This window comes from Corvus kubaryi, unplaced genomic scaffold, assembly GCF_017639235.1.
Source record: "Corvus kubaryi isolate FWS band 111438036 unplaced genomic scaffold, C.kubaryi_AGA036_p1.0 37308, whole genome shotgun sequence".
NCBI lineage: Eukaryota > Metazoa > Chordata > Aves > Passeriformes > Corvidae > Corvus > Corvus kubaryi.
The window spans coordinates 11,828,216-11,848,834 of NW_024581096.1; the positions used below are offsets into that span (position 1 = coordinate 11,828,216).

Here is a 20,619-nt window from a genome sequence, read left to right on the forward strand (position 1 = left end):
GATGTGGTATTTGGGGTAGTGGGTTTAGTGGGGGACTTGGCAGCGCTGAGTTAGGGGTTGGAGTTTGATCTTAGACGTCTTTTCCAGTCTAAAAGTTTCTCTGATTCTACTGCAGAAGAGTTAAATGGTACACTTCAGAAATTATGCCAACACACATTGGGGCTCTAATGAGGGAAAGTCACTGAGCATCTGTGTGCTCTTGGACTTCTTGCATCTTTTTTCTCTGAAACATCTGATATTGGCTGTGCGAAGACACTAGATTAGACTAGACATATGATTTTCATGAACTTACAGCAAATTCCTGCCTTTTTGTCTTGAACTGTTATGATTACAGGCAGTTTGACACCAGGCCAGCAATATATAATGGCCAGAAATCGCTTACACTTGAAGAATTTGGGGCTGTTGCCATTTAAGAGAACAGCAGGAGGCACGGGCGAAGCTTTAGAACTTGCAGCACAGCGCGTCTGGAAGAAGGGATCGAAACACCTATTTGTGCAGACGCTGCACTTGGTTCACGTCAGCCTGGAAACAATCACAGTGCTCTGCTGCCTTGCTTGATATTTCAGCTTCTTTTTGAAAACAAAAAGCCAAAAAACCCCCATAGCGGGCACAGGAGCCCACCCCTGACGGAGCAGCTCGCAGCCCGCCCTCTCTCCCTCCCCACGTTCCCGTTCTCGGCTTTTCATGTCCCCTCCCATGGCCCGCCCCTCGGGCGAGGAGCCGGCCCCGGCCCCGGCCCCATCCCCGAGCTGTCCCCGCCGGCCGCCGCCGCCGCTCCATCCCTGCCTGGCTGCGGGAAGCGCCGCCCGGAGCCCGGGCTGGCTGGCTCGAAGGGTGGCAGGTTTCTAGACCCAGCTACGGCGTATATAACATATATGATCACATATAGAGAGAGATAGATGTATATAAAAGGGTACTTAGGCTGACCTCATAATGAGAAACGAGCCAATTCCTGCTTGCAAAGGGAATGTTTTCTGTGCAGGCACGCGATGCTCCTGTGCTGACTGTGAACTCTCAGTCAGACCCCGGCGGGGCGCGAAGGTGCCCGACCTCCCCAAAAGAAGAGACTGGCCCGGTGGTCCCTGGCCTATGCACCAAGCTGCTCACCTGCAAGAACGGACCATGCTCAGGCCCTGCCGGGTCTCCCGTGGCAGCATATTAGATCCCAAGGAGGAATGCTTTACAGGTAGGTTTTGTTAGCTATTATCTTTTGCATGTCTCTTTCCTGGGGAATGGGATAAACACAAAGGATGTGCCTGGTTAGTAACAGTGTTGTGCATAATGCAAAACAACAGCTTGGCTGGCTGTGCATTTTTATTGCATCGTTTTTACTGGTAATCTGTCGGAAATCTCCAATTTGTATTTCACTTGAGGAAAGGACACTATCAGATGTGTCTTTGCGGTCTCTCTATGTTTCTGACAGTGTTAACTCCCCTGCCATTTGAGCTTTCTGCTGGCTTCCTAAATGCTGGGCCTGGCAATGGGTGGGAATAGCACTTGCATTCCTGGCCATACCTGGAAGCAACACTCGTTTTCCAGGACATTCATGCCCTGACGTGGCCTGCACCTTGAGAGCAAAACTGTCCTGCTCTAGCTCCTCAGATAGATGCCTGACTACAGAGGTGGACAGTAAAATCCCTTATTGAGGTAGCGAGGTGAGCTATGAATTAAGAGTGATTTATCAGTATCATTAAAAACTGATGAGGATGCATAATGAAACAAGTGCTAACATTAAGGACATTTTGCAGATGATGCCACCAGCCATTTTTTACCACAGGGGTTGATAATGAACCCAGATTACCTAGAGGAAATGCGCACTGTCAAGGTCTAAGCCTGATACTATGACTGATAGATTTTAGAGCAGTTGGGCCAATTTATCGGTGACCAGCCTTTCAGGTGACAACCTTTTCAGCCTGTGCTTAATATTGAGCACACAGTCCAGTTTAGTCACTGAAATTTAAGGGTGCGTGAGTGTTGTTGGATCATGATCTTAATACCTGTATAGTTCAATTCCCGCACAAAGCCCCTGAGGGTTACTTCTATGCTACCTCATAGGGATTTATGAAATTTAAATTTGGTACAACGCCCTGAAAAGGATAACATTTTTTATGCCTATGAATTTTATTGCCCTTGCATAGGGTATTTTACAGGCTTTTACAACAGATAAGACTTCTTAGTCAGAAGTTTCAGTGTTTCTAAAATGATTTTTTGGTTATACTCTTTGTCACAGTCCTGCTGGTCTAGTGACACAGTTACTTCTGGTATTGTATCATTTCTATTACACTCCAGTGATGAAACTCTCAAAAATATTTTCTTCACTCTAATCTTTGAAATAAAGCCAACTGGGTTACATTTCTCTCAGAAATTATGTTATAGTATTTCTGAGATAGGGTGATTTTTATGGCTGTTTTAAAGCCTGTTTATGTTTTGCCCATATAAAGATGAGGACTGTGCTCTACAAAGGTGAGTGAGTGTGTCATATGCTGTATTTATAGACACTTCCACAGGCTGTCAGCTGAGTTGCCATGGCTGAAGAGATGTTAAATTTTAAATCTCATATCTTATGTGGAATGCTATAAACCACAGTGGGAGCTAGGAGTATTAGATGGAATTTTTTGGATAGAAGAACCCATTCCACCCTGATCCCTATCTGTGTTTAGAATCTGTAGCATCGAGAAGAGTGACTTAAGAGAGGGTGAACATGTCTTAAAATGTTAAGAGTCTGATTATGCAGGACTGTGCCTGCATGAAGAATCCTTGGTCTCATAACTGGTGTCACTGATGACAGGGAAATTATTTATGTGGGTTATGAACTATTTGTATAACAAAGAGTGTACAGTATTGGAGTCCCAACAATGTGGTAAAGCTGTCCTAGGAAAAATTCCTTCAGAAATTTTATTTTGCAATAGTCAATTAGATGACTTTTTTCTTTCTGAGTGCAATGAAACAGAAACTCCCTTCTTTGATGATGTACTCTCTGCTGATCCAAACAAGGAGGTGTGAAATTATTTATTGGTTCCTCAACCTGTGTTTACAGGACGCTGTCTGAACCCAAGATAAGTGATGGGCACCTCATGTTCAGTACAGGGTGTTTATACAGCACGCAGTGCTGTGTCCAGCAGTCTCTTCTTGGGCCACAGTCACTTCTGCAGCAAGCGCAGCCAGTGGCCAAATAATCAGTGATACATGTTTAAGTTCTCTAGAAATAAAATTCTCAACAATGGGTGGTTTCTTTTTTTTCAATTAATAAAAACTTTGTCAAAGATTTCATCTCAATAGGTTGAAGTATTTTTTCACATAAAACACTTCAGCATGGTTTTGGACCAACTATTTAGAAAAATTTCTATTGAACATATTTGCAAATCTGAATTTGTGGGAAATTGTTGCAAATTTATTGATTCACTGACATTTAGAAGAGTATTATAAAAGAAAAAAATCCATTAGCATTCACGTTTGGAATTACAACTAAGACACTGGACGTGCATGTTGCTGTATAGCAACATGCTCGTACCCTTTGTGTATGGAAAACTCTTCTGGTTAACATTGGAGATTTGACCAGATTAGAACTTCATTTGATTTATGACCCTATTTTATTTTCTCATTTTGTTTTGAGTGTTTACAGATTAAATAAAATGCGTTATGTACATATAATTAGATGCAAATGAATGAATCAATCTTACATTTCAATGTCTTAGCAAAAAAAAAAAGAAAAAGTAACTTTCTTTGGAAAATCCCCAGTCTTGTCATTAAAACTGATCAAAAGTATGGAGGGTAATAAATGAGAATCTGAAAGTAGGTTTCCAGGTCCATATTTAGAGCTTTAATTAGTGACCTGGTTTTCAAAGGTGCTGAGCAGCTGTGTATGTGAATTCCACCAGAACGCTCAGCTGCCCAGTGCTTCCAGAAACACACCTGTTACTCAGGATCAGCAATGGGAAATTTTATAAACCCTTCCCAAAATTATTTTAAGTTGATCCATTTTATTAGGTTGGTTACATGAAGTACTGTTGTAGGACATCCACGTTTTGGCTCATGTCATCTGTCATAGATGTCTAAGTTTTGGCAGAGGAAAGCCTGGCTTATGTAGTGAGGTCGCTGAGGGACCCAAGATGTTGGCTGGCAGCATTGTGGCACTTTCTCTTGGCTGTGAACTGACTCTATTTTATGTTGTGAAGTTCAGTGAGTATTTTTTAAACAGAAACTGTGGTTTTGTTGCAGGTTTGGAAAATCCTGTTCTTAGCCAGAAGGTTTTTGTTATTTTCCACCTCATTTTAGATTAAAATGGTCTATCACTGGAAATACTGACAGATGTCTTTTTGTGTCAAAAGCCAGAAGCAATATTTAAACATGATCTAAACAAGCTTAGAGAGCTAAGTATTTTGTTAATTTATCTTATTTCTTGTTTGCACTATATGTATTTCTCTTCTGACTCCTGCAGTTTTGCAAAGTAGTTGGTAGTTTTCTATGGTTTTGCAGCATTTTGAACAAAAATTGGTCTTACTATTCCATAGTTTAACTCCGGTGCTCCTTGAGGCCATTAATTTACACATCATCACCTAGCAGAGTGCAAATAATTTTTTACTAATTTCTTTTATCAGTGGTTTTCGCAATCCATGTCTCCTGCTTAAATGCTAGTCCATTGTTGCTTTCTTTTTCTTCATGTATATTGCCAAAAATACCACAGAATTTGTCTTAGAGGTTTTTCGAGTAACAGCTCTACACAGTGTATATTCATTAGTCAAAGCTTTCCCTTGTGGTTTGGTTTTTTTTTTTACTATTTTAGAGATATAAAACTACTTCTGGGGATGTAGCAACCAAAGTTACATTAAATCTACTTTTCTTCTCCACATCTTCCCAAATTACATGTTTTCATTGAGCTAATTTAGATGTGAAACAATCAAAATGGCAGTTGTATGTGCAAGGATTTGTTATTATTGATTAACTTTGGTTAGAGTTCTGTGGGAACCAGCAATCTAAGCTGTAACATCAAAATACAGCAGTGTTTCTGCTTCTGTTTTAAAAATTATAGCAGTAACGTGCAAAGCTACCAAAATATGCTATAGCATATTAGAGCACAGAGACTTCATAATTCTATGTCATGGCTTCATTGTTTGATAGGATGAAATTCTAAGCTGATTATAAATTTTCATGTAGTCTTTGTGTGTTGTGTAGCACTTCCTAGGATGTTGTGAAGGAAAGCTGGATGTAGTTAAAGGTTTTGTAACTCAGTGACATTATTTGGACATCATACAATTTTCAAGTATCATGTTCTGTTTGAGAAAAATTATTTCTGATTAAGATGGGTGTTTCTGTTTGGTTTTGGTTTTGTGCAGGTTTTTTTCCTTTTTGCTTGTTTGTTTTGTTTTGTTTTTTTAATGTTGTGGTATGTTGACCCTGGCTGCTTTCTAGGTGCCCACCAAAACCACTCATTCACTTCCCTCCTCAGCTGGACAGGGGAGAGAAAATTATGGAAGGCTCATGGGTTGAAATAAGGACAGGGAGAGAACACTCAGCAATTACCATCACAGACAAAACAGACTCGACTTGGGGGAATCAGTTTAGTTTAATACGAATCAAATTAGAATATGGTAGTGAGAACTAAACCTAAATCTTAAAAAAAACCCTCTTCCCACCCACTTCTCCCTTCTTCACAGCCTTAACTTCACTCCCTCCTTTCTCTATCTCCTCTTGCTGAGCAGAGCAGGGGCATGGGGAATGGGAGTTGTGGTCAGTTCATCACACGTCGTCTCTGCCACTTCTTCCTCCTTATGGGGAGGACTCCTCACACTCTTCCCCTGCTCCAGTGTGGGGTCTCTCCCATGGGAGACAGTCCTCTATGAACTTCTACGACTTGAGTCCCTACCACAGTCTGTTGTTCTCCATTAATTCATCCAGTGTGGGTCCCCAATGGGCTCACAAGTCCTGCCAGCAAACCTGCTCCAGTGTGGGCTCCTCTCTGCACAGGCCACAGGTCCTGCCAGGAGCCTGCTCCAGCACAGGCTTCCCATGGGGTCACAGCCTCCTTTGATGGCATCCCCCTGCTCCTGTTTGGGGTCCTTCAGGGGCTGCAGGTGAATCTCTGTTCCCCCATGGACCTCCAAGGGCTGCAGGGGCACAGCTGCCTCACCATTCACCTTCTTTCTCTCCTCCTTCACTGACCTTGGTGTCTGCAGAGCTGTTCCTCTCTCACATTCTCACTCCTCTCTCACAGCTGCGATTGCCCTTGTGTAGTATTTTTTTCCCCTTCTTAAATCCATTATCCCCAGAGGTGCTTCCACTGTTGCTGGTGGGCTCAGCCTTGCCAAGCAGCTGGTCTGTCTTTATATAAAAAAATGTGAAAGTTTTTGCTACAGCTATGAATTAAAGCATTTTCAGACTTCTGGCCAGTTTGGTAATGGTGAAGATGCAACAGATTTATTTTTTTTAAATTGAAAATATAAAAATTATCTATTTCAACATCAGAAATAAAAAACTTTTATTGAGACCACAATTCCTATCTTACCTTCTGAAAGATCTGAGGGGTTTTTTTGGCATCTCTTTGAGAGGAATAGAGACAAAATACTGTGACCACTTTTGACATGATTTCAGGCATAGGATTGCCTGAAAAGTAGAAACAGATATGGGCTTATATTCTCTCCACTGTGTCCTTAGCCCTCAAAGGTTAAGGATCATTTATGTGTCTTTAGGGCAAGATGGAAAAATAGTAATAATAACTCTAAAATTTTCCAAACCATCAGTGTCCCACTTATTTTTTTAATGTATGTATTTTGTAAAGTCTCAATAGCTTTAGAAAAAGCAATAGCAATGGAAGTGAAGAGTGGCATGTCACAGCAAAGACAGAGGGACCATTACATCTCATGGACAATGCTGGCTTTTGGGATACAAGCAAATCAAAAAAACATACAAAAACCCAGTTTTACATTATTTCTTGTATGTTATCCTGGCAAGTGCTTCCAAGGCATCAGCCAGCAGTTACTTTTCCCAAAATGCTCTTTCAAATAGAATGCAGTCTCCATCCTGTGTGCAGGCACCAACCTGGGTGCCTTCCCTGTCAGGTACCTGAGGTATGAGCACATTTGATAGTGCTTCTGTGCAGGACAGGAGGCTGGAGCCAGGAGACCCTCCAGGTGAGATCTCAGACAAAGGAACTGGATGTTCCTAATGCATCTTCCAGGCAAGGGCCTGTTTTGATCTTTGAATATAGTGAACATTAAGCCAACACATTTCTAATTCAACAGCTTCAGGGGAACTGTAGCAAGGAAAAAGAGAGCCCGATCTGTGGTGATTATTCATGGGCAGACAGACAGGTTCTGTGTCTGGACTCTTGGCTGAGGCTGGTGGATTATTCCAGTCCCTGCAGCCAGAGGCAGCTCATTTGGCATTATTTTCTGGTAACTTTTCCAACAAACTCTTTTATCCACAAGTGCCAAGCTGCTGAGGACTGGAGTGGCCCAGTCTGAACCAGGCACTAGCCAGCCCGTGTCTGTCTGTGTCCTGGTAGTGATGATAAGGGGGAATGGCTCCGGCCCACCTGCTCCTGTTCCTCTGTCTGCATCTGCCATTCCTCTTGGCTGCTGCTGCCTGTTCCTGGGACAGAGTCTGGCACTGTGTGGCTGGGTGCCCCCAGTGCTGCTTGGAGCAGAGGGTGCAGGAGCACTTCTCTTTTGCCCAGAACAGCCACCCTGGCAGTGGCAGACTTCGTGCAGAAAATGAAGGGGAGAGATGCAGAGGTACTGACCGGTGTTAAAATTATCACGTCAACATGACTGTGGTAACTCCTTGATGGCCTTGTGTTACATCCACAATAAGTTCTGGGTGTCTTTTTATGTGGGCATCAGCTCCAGATATTTTGTGCCTGAATATCTGAGAAGCTGACAATGTAAATGGAAATTTATGCTTAGGATACATATATAGTTAACACAAATACATTTTTTAAACCCTGTTATGAAAAGCCTGATTGAGGAGTGAAGATCTTACTGATAAGCTTTGTGGAGTACCCTTCAGGAATTACAAAAAGGTTTTCTTGATTTGAGTAGAAGCATTGGAGAACTGTAAAAACTATAAATAACTGTGGCAACCTCAGAAAACTGACTAAATCTACCGGCAGCTCTTTGGCTCAAGAGCAGTAGGTGGGATATATTCTTTATATTTACTGCAATATTAAAATATGCATATTTATCTTTGAAGGGTGCCATTATACTGTAGCTTCATGTGTTTCTGTTGGTAATCAACCAGTTATGGTTTTTTCTTCAGGAACTTCTGGGTTTTAAGATATTATTGGAATCTTCTTGCTGTTTCAGACGTAGTGAGCATTTTTAATTCCTTCAAATCCCCTAGCTCTCACAAAAGTTAATTCTGATAGAAAGCCAGTTCCTTTTTTGCAGCAGTTCACCCTTTGCTAATTCTGTTCTTTGGAGTAGAAAATGTACCTTTAAAAATACTGCAAGCTTCTGAGCTTGAGGATTACTGGGAATATGAAGGTTTCTACAGTCACTCTTTACTTTTTGTATTTTTCCTTAATTCAATAAGAATGGCAGTTTAAGGGAACAGAAAAAAGCCTATTTTCTTAAAAAAATCATATTTAAGTGAAATACTATTGTTAATGTGTGCCACTTCCCTCTAGTGAATAGAAGTGGAATTGCTCCATCTCATGCCACGCCATTGAGCCCCTAGCTGCAACCAGGTTACGGAATTTTTCTTCAAATTTCAATAACAGAGTTTGCTTTTCTGCAATGGAAAACAATGTGAACTTTTTTCTGCTTTTTCTATTAAGGAAGAACTAGGCTTTCACTGCAAAGCATGCTAGATTTGCTAAATCTTGTCCTTTGCACACACATAAGGCCCAAGTAAATATAAAATTAACAACAGCAAAACTGTATAGTTATTACTCCTGTTTCTGTATATCCCTGAGTTTGAGTAATAGTTTCATGCTCCTTGTCCCTGTTTGCATACATGAAGCATTTATTTTAACAATGTTTACTTTTTCCTTGATAGTTGAATACATTTTTGTGTAGTAATCTTAACTCCTCCATGATGGGCTGATGTTTGCTTTATTAAACCTTTAAGTAATTGATACCAAAGCTTGAGTTGTTTGGTCACAGATAGATGTGCAATTCTAGATAAAAATATCTAGCCACATATTTTCACTTGGATGTTTTTGTTGAAGAGGTAACAGAGGAAAAGAGTGTTACAAAAATGTTGTGTATGTGACAAATATTCTGTCAAATGTCAGCCAACAAGGCATCAAGTGTGAGATTTCTCTGGCTAGAGGCCAGTCAAATAGCTCAGCAGTCACCCTAGTCTGTACTCTGTACTTATGAGCCATGGAGAGAAATACATGCATTTAGCTTTCCATTTATCATCTAAAGTACACAGCTAAAATATTCTCATGGTCAGAAGCTGATTGTTTCTATTTACTGCACATGAAAGATGTATCAAGCTAGCATGAGATGAATCCTGTATGGAGTGGTCTTTAAAAAAGATCTATTTGTGTCTGCTTCTTTGCTCATTAATTGTGCCATTAATTAGTGTAATAAATGTGCCATTAATCAGTGGTGCTGGTGAAAACAGCTTTTTTCTTGTACGCTGACAACCAAATTTAGTCCATTAGAGTTGCACAGGCTGTGAAGGTCACAAGCCTAACAAAGTAAACAGCTTGAAGAAGTTGTATGACTCGCAGAAGGAGTGAACCTTAAATCAGTATGAAATCTGATGTGAGGCAAATGTATGCAGAAAAATGTTTCATAGAAAAAAAGAGCATAGATCCAAGATATTTTTAGTAATGCCTAAGAGATGCAGAGGTATGCTGAGACTAGAATTTGCTCTGTAGAGCTCTGTATGTTTATTTATTGTACTCACACATTAAAGCTGACACTAGACATCCACCTACCTGAAGCTTAAAGAGCAGAATGTGTGAATGTAGCTGAAAGGCCAAGTGTAACACATTCCCTTGTTTTCCTTCCTTTAGGGATATTTTACATTTCACATCCATGCTCTTTTCTGCTACCCAAAGATGCAATTCACCCTTGTTCTTAAAGGATGGCAGATGTTTTTTGTAATGGCTAAAAGAACTTTTTTTTTTTTTTACCAAAAGAAGTATTAAAAATATGAGGCCAAATCCCATGGCATCTAGTTAGGCAAAACTCACACTCAGATTTGAGGATTATAGCTTTTTTTTTTTCTATGTACTGTGCTGTACATCACTGCATCTGTATATTTTCTTCCTTTGTAACAAAAGGATAAATTCCTGTTTGTTATTGCACAGCATTTTCAAAGCTCTGGTTGAGAAGTACTATTACAGAATTGTTATTAAAAATTATCTCTCCTCTTTTCCAGAGAAATCAGTGCTTGCCCAGCCAACATTTGTTTTTGAAAAGAAAGACCACTCTTTGAAGGTAAAAAGCCTTTTTTTCCCTTTTTCATTATTGATAAAAAGTGCTGAGAAATAGAGATTCTATACACAGTTATCCTAGTAGTAGTATGAGATTTTAGCCCCAGTTAAGACTTGTAATAAGTGGTCTCAAAATAGAGCAAGGAAGAATAGAAAACAGAAGCAAGACTTAATGCATATATGCTGGATTTTATACTTCGTGTCTCTGTCTAGAAAATGACTCTTCTATTTTCCTTGACCTTTCCATGCTTATTTTTTTTCCAGCGGCCTGCAGAAGACCCAGTTTGCAAAGCTGAAAATGGTAATGACCACCTCCCTGAAACAGCATAATATAACTGGGTTATTCATAGGTCTGCCTGTTGCCTATGGAAACGGTGTTTGGACTCTTTCCATGAGCAGGGGCAAATCCGAGTTACCAGACTAAGATTTTGTGGACTGTAGAGCCACCTACTCTGTCCTAATATGTATGTCCCTCTCTTACCTCAAGAGTTCCTCTACCTCTCATATTTACCAGAAAGACAAACTCCAGAAGCTCTGGAAATTGCCCAAGCATATTCATCAGCTGTATGAACTCCTAACTGCCTTTTTCTATTTGCTCAGGCAATGTTATAATGTAGCTCCTCATTCTTAATGGTTTCTGAGCCCATGGGCTGTGAACTGATTTTAAGTGCTTGCTTTAGGTTCCCTGAACTTGGTAGAAATAAAGAAGACTCCCCAGGGCTTTGTGACAGGTGTTGACTGAGATTCCAAAGCCCTCTTGCTCTTAGGTACCACCTTAATGCTGTTCTGTAAGTCACTCCTGGAATTTATTGTGTTCAGATCTTAATTCTGTATCATAACATCGTGCTGATGCCGCCTGCCAACCTGTTCCTGCATAACATCATATTTTCTTTTCTCCAGATTTCATGAGTTGCTCTAAAAAACGTGCAAGATCATCATCTTTGACTTTGCAGAAGTCTGACTCTCAGTCTAACACTGGTATGACATTTAGCTCTAGTCATGTTTTAATTGTTGTAGTTCTGTATTCTCATCTGGTGAAGGAAAGAATGAATTCTCCTGTCTAAAAAGTGTTTCTGCATTGTAGGCATGCTGCAAGTCATGAAAACTTAAACATTGATACTTGCTGGTAATTTCCAGTAAATACCTTTTTAATTAAAAATATATTATTTTTTCCATACTTACATAATATTACATATAGTGAAAAATCTATAAATTTCATATCATTTTCTTGAATTGCTCACACAGTCAAGGGAGGATGAGGGCTGGAAAGGAATACTCTCTGGCTTTTTGAAGAGATCAGTGTCCCCTGGGCAATCTTTTAAAATGTAAAGCAGTTTCCAGAAGGGCCCCCCCTTCTATCCAGCCAAGAGCTGACTGGGAGGGCCCATTAAAGACTGTGTATTGCTTCCATGGGAAATGAACACAAATCACTGAGGCTACTGTGCAGAAGGACTGATCTGTTTTTCACAATATTTATTTAACATGTGGATGGTACCAGAAAGGTACTTCTGAATTGAGGCATTAATATGTGTCCAGTGTATTTTTTTTAATGTAGTCCTGTGACACATCTGAATGTACCTAAGAGGACATAAGATAAGCTAGGTTTGGTTTACTCTGAAAGTTATATGCTAGAAATTTTAGGGCATGCCTATACCAAAAAATAAAGCAGAATGCAGGAGGAAGCTGGAGTTGATTGCCCACACTGTTTAAGTGATAGGTCCCTCTCTGGTTCTGTTTTGAACCTCTCCACCTGGTGGTCTCCAGGACAGAGCTGCCACAGAGGGGATTAGCTGTGTGCCTGAGCCAGGCTGTGCTGCTTGGCCTGAGAGACCTCCAGGGACCAGCAGCACAACAGTCTGCTTCAGAAAGATGGTAGGTAGCAGATAATAATTTATTCTACTGTCAATGAAAGCATGACATCAGCCTAGCTAACCCTAAAACTGGTCTTTTTTATTCTCCAAACAAGTGATAATTTCAGTCTCTTATTCTTTTAGATACAGCTCTCACTCAGAAAAGAGGGAGATCATCTTCATTTAACATCCTTCCTACTTTCCCTCCCTCCCAGACAGGTAATTAAAAAGAAATATTTATGTAGAAAAGCAAGTATTAGCTAAAATAAAGATGCATGCAGAAATGCATTTTGTGCAAGACAGAGCTGAAGTGTGTTGGATTAGTCTGGTATTTAGATGGGAGAAAGGAATGTTTCATAAGGAGGATTGGTAGTTCAATACAAGAAATGTTTTTTGCATTTGTAGTTGGGGAATCCTCTGGGGCAGGGGTGCACTTACAGAGTGTGATACAAGTTATACTTGAAAAAATAAAAGCTACAGTAATTACATGAATATTTTGCTTGCAATTTAATGGTGATTGTTCCTACACGAATATAATTTTCTATCCTAGAAGCCTGTTTTCCGCCTAACCAGGGACCCAGGGAATATCCTCACTCCTAGTGCTAGCAGGAACAATGGAGTGGTCTCAAATCCTAGTCTATGTCTCTTACCAGAGACAGGTTCTTGACAGACACTGGCATAGAGGATTTCTAAACAATGTTAAGAGTTCACAGCACTGTAATAGCAGCAAAACATACTCTTGCAATGAAAAAGTGGTGATTGTAGGTAGTGTATCAGCGTGCCATTTCAGAGGATGTGGTACACGTGTGGCATCCCACCCTTAAGGGGAAGGGAGCACCCAAGATTTGTAGGTGGTCATGGTGGAAAGGAATGACAGAAGTCAGAGGTTCTGCAAAAGCTTACAAAGTTTTACTGGTACATTACACACTTGGCATGAAAACTGGTATAAGTCCGCCCCTGATCTATTATAAGCACATAGAAGTGGGTTTTGGAGGAAGGGGTAAGGTGAAAGGGAAGAGAGAGAATTAAAGAGAAGAGAGAAAGCAAGAAAAAGAGAAAGAGATCACCAGTCCTGATTCCAGCATCAGCATTGTTCTGGCTGAAGGCATGGCCAGGATCCTGGGGCACACACCTGGGCTTCATGGGGTACCCTTACATAGAAAGGTTTCCCCACCCTGGGGATAAGTTTCTCTCTTTCTATGCAAATCAGTTCTCATGTGCAGTTCCTTCTTTCTGGAAATGGGTCAGAGGCTTTGGAGGTCTTGGTTGGTCTTGATGCCCCTACAGTCCATGGCCACATCTTGGCCTCATTCCTGCTGTGCTGAGCCATGTTGCGCTTACAGTTGTCCTGGAAAAGTGCTGCCCTACCTCTGTGTGGCCCCTTCTCCAGCCACATCCTGCACTTTCTCACAGCGCATTACTACCAGCAGTCCTTGGTTGGCTCCACAGCTATCCGGATGTCAGTGAACACACATTACCCTCTTACCTTCTAGGCTTTTACAACATGGTTGCCATCACCCTCTCACTGGTGTTTGATATCTTTATTAAAACAGTGAAAGCATCAATAGTGCACTACCATCATTCTAGAAAGTCATGAAGGCCTTTTTAGCAGAACAGGGCAGGGTACATTTACTTATTTATTCCTATATACTTGGATCTCATTTAATAATCTTAAAAAGGCCTAAAAGTCGAACAGATAACATTGCCATTTCAATGATTTCTACAAAACAGGAACACCTACTTTTAAAAGCTGAAGAAAGATTTTTCCTTTAAAACATTCATTAATATCCAAAAGACTGTGACAAAGCCAGAAAACCTCTGGTGCTTTCTGTGCCAAAGTCTGTCCAGCTGTTAAAACTGAGATAGTAACAGTTTTCTTGAAGATCTTTTTCAAATGGTTATGTTGGAATATTGTCAAGCACTACCAAAACAGAGAGGAATTACAGAAACATGAATTAATGGTTAAAATTTAGGTTTACTCATTATTCAATTTTAAATTCCTTTTCTGTAGTAAAGAAGAATAACATATTCATGACCTCAGCTCTTCTTCAAAGAAATCCTGACTTCACCAAAAGTACAAGAGAAGGTAACTGTCATTGTAGTATTTAGTTGCTATAGTTCCATAAAGACATTCTTTAGAGATATGGAAAACATAAAAATAGCAGCTCTTTTCCAGAATGAATGATAGGCTAGGTATCTTTATGCAGTTCATAACTTACTCGTTTGACTGTGTAAATGTCCTATGAACTCTGGTCTGAGGATCTACTCTGACTGCTTATTTCCTGAGTGGACTAAATATAACCTTGCATAGTGAAATTTCACATTTTGAGTACCCCTGCTCCTGGAGAAGGTAATGAAGAAACCTCCTGGCATCTGCAGATGCAGAATTAAATCTGAAACGACAGAAGACATATCTAAACAAAGCAATAAATATAAGTATAAAGATATACTTAAATATATAAATATAAATATATTTTGTAAGTACAAAAGAGTATGTTTATGTATATAACACATTACTTTTTTAATCCTGATAGGATAACGCATTGGTTTCACTTCAGAGTTGTGTATTTTAGAAACCATTACAATTTTTCAGAATATGAAGCAAGTAAACAACAGCAAATGTTAGTTAAAAATATTTTAAAACTTTCAGTTAAGGAGGCAAGACATATAGGTATGAAATAGATGTGAAGAAAAAGTATATGTTTAAATATTTTGTCTTTGTATTTTGCAAGGATCCTTGTCACCAAGTCAATTGTGGAATGTCATTAGACCTGCCACTTTACAGCCCCCACAAGCCCTGACCTGTCCTGAAATTCCTGTAGTATCTCTAGTGACTAAGAAAGAAGCATGTGTTCAGGTAAAAAGAAAAATAATTTTACTGGACCTCAAATTAAGGAAAAAACCAACCAAACAAAAGCACCCAAAACAACCAAAACCAAACAAACCAGTGCTGTTTTAAACCAATTAATTATTCCACTGTGTGATTTTCAAGAAACTTCCCATATGAGTTTCAGTGGAATTGATGTATCACTGACGTGATTTGAAATGTTAAACTCATACTGTTTGTGTTTGAAAAATCATCTCTTCTCTGCAGGCTGTCTTACCTTTCTGATATCAGGGTTCTATGGGCAAATCAGCTTTGGGTGTTTTGGATTTTGTTTATTTAGAAAGTGAGATTTTAGTATTTTAATTGAGGGCACTGGCTTAGTACACAGCTGGAGGAAGCTCTGCCAACTACCACATCTATATCTGTAACAATCTATATCTGTCTGTCTGTCTATACCTCAGTGACTTTGGATTCTAGCAGATCTGTTAATAGCAGAAAATATAGCAGTTCTAATTAATCCATTTGATTTTATTATTCCTAGCTATCTGAAGACAGCTCTTATTCATCAGCTGAGAATTCAGTAAATTCCAAAACAGCAGTGGGGTCATCTACTACTGTGAGTTTTTCCAGCTCTCAAAAAACACAGTAAGATTTTATTTATTACATTTCTACATCATTTTGTCACTTGGCTGATGGCATGCCCTTTTGTCCTGCATGTCTAACATGGTACTAAGCCCATGCTATCTGCACCCACACAGGGCTCAGTCGTGTCTTTGTGTGGTGCCAAGATCTTTGTGTGCGGACATGAGCTTCATATACCATAAAAAATGGACTCCTAACTGTAATTAATCTCTGTGGGATAGGCAGTTTCTCACTGGCAACCACCAAGCCAGAAACTATTTTGGTTTGCCATCTCTCTTATGACTGCATGTCTGCTGCATCTCATAAAAAAGATGCAGAGAAGCTCAGGAAGTTTCATTCTTTTGAGGAATTACCAATATATGTCAGCATATTGGACATGAGGCATAAATAAAAAAATACAGGATATTTTTGGAAGACCAGGTGAATGCTGCAATTGATGCTCTACTGTCCTTCACAAAGCAGAATTTCTGGCACAAAAAGCTTTCTGTGGTGACTGTGATAGGCTGGCATTTTTGTGCAGCACGGACTTCAGAATTTTTGTATGAGGAAGCTGACTTCCTTGGACTAGGATGTTTCCCCATCATCTCAACACTGTATGTGATGGAAAGAGCCCCATTCTTGGAGATTAATCAAATTCTGACTAAAAGCTTGGAAGGCTTGTGTCATAAGTGACAGAAATACAACAGTGGGAAAACTCAGGCTTGCAGTCATGTGTTCAACTTTGCACAAGATTTGCCTGGAAAACTGAAAGGGTTCAAGGCCAGCACTGGCACTGGTGGCTACTCAGACCTTTCTGGACACACTGAGAAGGCCACTACCTGAATCTATTCCCCTTCCATAATCCCATACCAGTACCTTAACCACATTTCTCCTCCCATTGTTCCTTGTTAGTGATCATTCCCTGATATCAGTGACTGTGTTTTGTATTTCCATGACAATGCCATCCCTGGTACACTTTGTTCTTGTCATGCAGCAACATGCATATTATAGCTATTGAGGCTATAATAACATTTTAAGGCTGGCACTTCCAGTTAACTTTCTCTTAAAAGAAAGATCCTGCACTGATTAATTTTTCTGACATTTCTGAATATAATCAAAATATTTTCCCACATTTTTTCTTAGAAATTAGCCTCTAGCTCTTGTTTTTTAGCTCTTTTGATGTGCTGTCCTTAAGAAATTGCTACTGGAGCAGCCTAGAAGTAGCAGATGAAATGTCAGTATGGAAATTGATCATAATTCAGTGAATTTTAGTGAGGGGTGTGTTTAAGGTTAAAAAACTCATTAATACGCTTCATATTCCCTGTTCATGGCCCAAAACATTCATAGAAGCTTTCAAGGCTGACAAGTATTTTCTAATTTCTCTTTTTTGCTCCTAGTCTTAGCAACACATCAAGCATGAGAATTTTACGGAATATTTTTCTCATTAAGTGTAAGATTGAGATAGGTGGTACTTGGTAAGCCCTTCATCCTTGAAGAGATTTAAAGCACAGTGTAGTTGTGAACAGAGAAACTGTGTTTTAGAGGCAATCATCAAGGTTCTGCCAACAAGCCCAGCTAATTAACAGGAATATCCTCTGCATGACATATGTTATGTTAAGCTCTTCCAAGGGTGATAAATACTGTGAAAGAAAAGTAAGTGGTGCTGAAGTATGCAGTTTGTGACACAGTATCATGTCGCCTTCCTGCCAAGTCATTCTTCTGGAATAGAAAGTGAAAAGAACTTGCATCGTTTTGCCTATGCCAGCAAGACATGTAGGATTAAGCTCTACAGAAAGCATAAACAACCCATAACCCTTGTGTAAAAAAAACTCAAACAAACGAAAACCAAAACCAAATCAGCAGCAGGAACAACTTCCACATAAAGGAGTTTACAAAGACTTTTGTAGTGACTTTTACAAAAAATGGACCTGTTAATTTAAAGTGGCTATGTAATTAGTAGGTCAAATCACAATTCTACTTATATTATTCTTGAGTGTAATCTCCAAAATATAGTTGTCCAGTACCAAAGGATTGCAAATATTTAGTTTTCTTCTCATTTTAAGTATATCTATGGAACAGGTAATTGAGAAATGGAAACACTTTTCTCTCCTGTTTTACTTATACCTCATCTTAAGCCATCTGCTATCATATCTTTATATGTTTTCAGTATTTGTGTGTGTATGTGAACACACTGCTTTCCTGCCCTTCCAAGATGTAAGCAGGATGACCAAGGAGTGCCTGTAAGGCACCGGGGTGTACATTATTCTGCAGGGTACCAGAGCTTCACCAACATGAAAGGATAGCTGTTAATTGTTGGTAGTCCTTTGGAGAAGCAAAAGGAAACAGGGAAATGAAAGTAGCTCATTAAATTTTCTTGAGTAAGACATTTCGCTGAGGAGGAAGTGGCATGTTGTTTTGCTGCTTGTTTTTTGGTCTTAAGGAACATCGTCACTAATTGTAATAAAATACAGTGTGATACTCTTTGTTCCTTTTGTGAAATGTTGCATAGAGAATATTCTCAGATTCTCTTAAAGAATTCGCCCGATTACTTACGTGATTGTTTTTTGCTTTTCTTTAATGTTAGATGTGGTGAATCTTTAAAATGCTTTAAATAGTTCTAAATCACAGTCTTATATTATCTTGTTCCCACAGAAGTCAGTTGCTCAAAGAAAGAAGTGTACAAAACAGCAGCAATTCTGATTTTGTGTTTGGGGAAAACATGGTTGAAAGAGTTTTGGTTGGATCTGCACATGCTGGTAGACTTTTTATCAAGGTTAGTATACTTAAGAGTATAATTATTTTTTCAGATATTGATTCTTTTTAGGTCCTCTTTCTTTTAAAGATGGGAGTAAATATGGTTCAATGACTCTTGAGGAGAAAATATCTAAGAATGTGCTGCTGGAGGTGTAGGCATTCTTACCTTCACCACCTGAGACAGGTTCTTTAATTACTAATGCATACCATTACGCGCTTCTGGTTTGCTCATTTTTTGACTTGAAAAAGTTTTTTATCTAATCCATGTAAAGTGATACAGCCACAACATAAGATAAAAGAACGTGGGTCCTATTGCTCTAATAACTTCCATCATAACTTTGAAGGGATCAGGTACCTGAAGGGAGCCTAAGAAAGCTGGATAGAGACTATTTACAGGAGCATGGAGTGACAGGAGAAGGGGAAATGGCTTCAAACTGAAGGACAGCAGGTTTAGATTTGATATTAGGAAGAAATTCTTCTCTTTGAGGGTGGTGACACCACTGGAACACATCGCCTAGAGATGGTGTGGATGCCCCATCCCTGGAGGTCATCCAGGGTGACCATCCAAGGCCAGGCTGGATGGGACTGTGAGCAACCTGGTCTAATGAAAAGTGTCCCTGCCCATGGCAGAGGGGCTGGAACCAGATGATCATTAAGGTCTCTTTCAACCCAAACCATTCTGTGATTCTGTAATAAATAAGTATGAGGGAAAAATTGGACACCCACCGTAGAGAGTGTCCATGTTAAAGCATATTGTGCGTGCCCGCGAAACAGCTTAAGTCCTGAAGGACTCTAGGTCAAAAAGTTGGTTCCCAAGCTGAGGACTACACCCTTGAAAATGGAATTAAAATTCAGTTTTCAATAGAAGAAGGATGAAAACTGTATGCTTATCTACCAGGTAAAAAGCTTGGCAACCACAGGTTTGGGCTATGACTTCTGGCCAGGATTTATGTATAAGGAATGAGTTGTGCCACTGAGCATTGTCAGAAGCCACAAGCATTTATTTAGACACACCTAAGAAAATTTATCTGCAAAACTGAAGGTGATAGAAATTTTTAAGTCCTCTGAGGTTAAATTTGTGCTGACTGAGTTTTAAACTACTCTTCTGGGAACTATGGCCTTGAACTGGAAATGAACTGGTACCTTAACATCTAAGTACTTTGGTGGATTTAAATATCACTCAAGGATCCATACAAAGAGCCCATTCTTCTTGGAGGAAGAATGGTGTTCTGATTCTACAATAATAATATTAGTTCCTCTAGAGACGGAAATTGTATCATCTGGGCCAGTTTTTACTCCGAAGCTATTAAAATTGCTAATCTTCAGCCTAGCATGCATTAAATGATTCAATGTTCTGTTTGATATAAAGTTACATACCATTTTATTTAAATAGGAATTGTTATTTCCCCCGTGTTTCTCTAGAGTCCTGAGAAGCATCCCAAGCTGTGTAATGAAGCTGATTTACACAAAGGAGAAATAACATCCATGTCCTTAGGATCTTCTCATGTTGGGCCACAAACAAGTAAGCATACTAAGCAAACAAACACAGTTAGCTTTATTGTTATGTTTCACTGTATTTTAGAGGATGTCAAATAAGTGGTGGTCAATAATTTTCATCTATTCTCAAGCTATCCAGTCACGAGTACACTTAAAGTATGTGCCAAAATCTATATTCAGAAAGCAGCTACAGCTTGGTTTATGACATGTGAACTGGACTAACTTCAGAAAGTATGATCTAAATTACTCATAAGCACAAGAGTTTCTGGTTTGCTCATAAGCACAGAGTTTTACAGATTTTTATTTATTGTTTGAAATAAATGCAGCAACTTTTATGAATGCCTTGTGGACCACATTTTTGAACTACAATTTTAAGCTGTCTGCTGCTTGCACTTTGCAAATTCTCATATAAATGACTTTGTTATTTGGGATGCTAATTGTGAGACTCAAAGTTCTATGCAGACAGATTTCAGGGCTTGTTGGTGACTGGTGTGAGATTTTCTACTAAACAAGCCATGTAAACCTAGGCTGTGAGGAAATCCCCAAGAGACCCCTATCGTGAGCCTTCTTTACAAATTTTACACTCCTCTTTACTAACAGATGTATTAGAGCCTATGATTTGTGTAAGCATTCTTACAAGTAAAAAAATTATAAAAATAAAGCCTTTGGAACATGTGTAT

The 20,619-nt window shown here is 39.5% G+C and overlaps 1 protein-coding gene across 4 annotated transcripts in view; it reads left to right on the plus strand.

Annotated features, from left to right (window-relative positions):
* The first annotated feature begins 732 nt into the window (after nucleotides 1–732).
* RANBP3L (RAN binding protein 3 like) overlaps nucleotides 733–20,619 on the plus strand; it is a 30,738-nt gene continuing 10,851 nt past the window's right edge. For all 4 annotated transcript variants that reach the window (XM_042028484.1, XM_042028485.1, XM_042028487.1 and 1 more), the window contains exons 1-10: nucleotides 733–1,186; nucleotides 10,336–10,394; nucleotides 10,655–10,691; nucleotides 11,291–11,368; nucleotides 12,385–12,459; nucleotides 14,252–14,326; nucleotides 14,973–15,097; nucleotides 15,609–15,712; nucleotides 18,341–18,461; nucleotides 19,865–19,964. In XM_042028484.1, coding sequence (XP_041884418.1) covers nucleotides 934–1,186; nucleotides 10,336–10,394; nucleotides 10,655–10,691; nucleotides 11,291–11,368; nucleotides 12,385–12,459; nucleotides 14,252–14,326; nucleotides 14,973–15,097; nucleotides 15,609–15,712; nucleotides 18,341–18,461; nucleotides 19,865–19,964 — 1,027 coding nt within the window. In that variant the 5' untranslated portion in view covers nucleotides 733–933. The remainder of the gene's footprint in view (nucleotides 1,187–10,335; nucleotides 10,395–10,654; nucleotides 10,692–11,290; nucleotides 11,369–12,384; nucleotides 12,460–14,251; nucleotides 14,327–14,972; nucleotides 15,098–15,608; nucleotides 15,713–18,340; nucleotides 18,462–19,864; nucleotides 19,965–20,619) is intronic.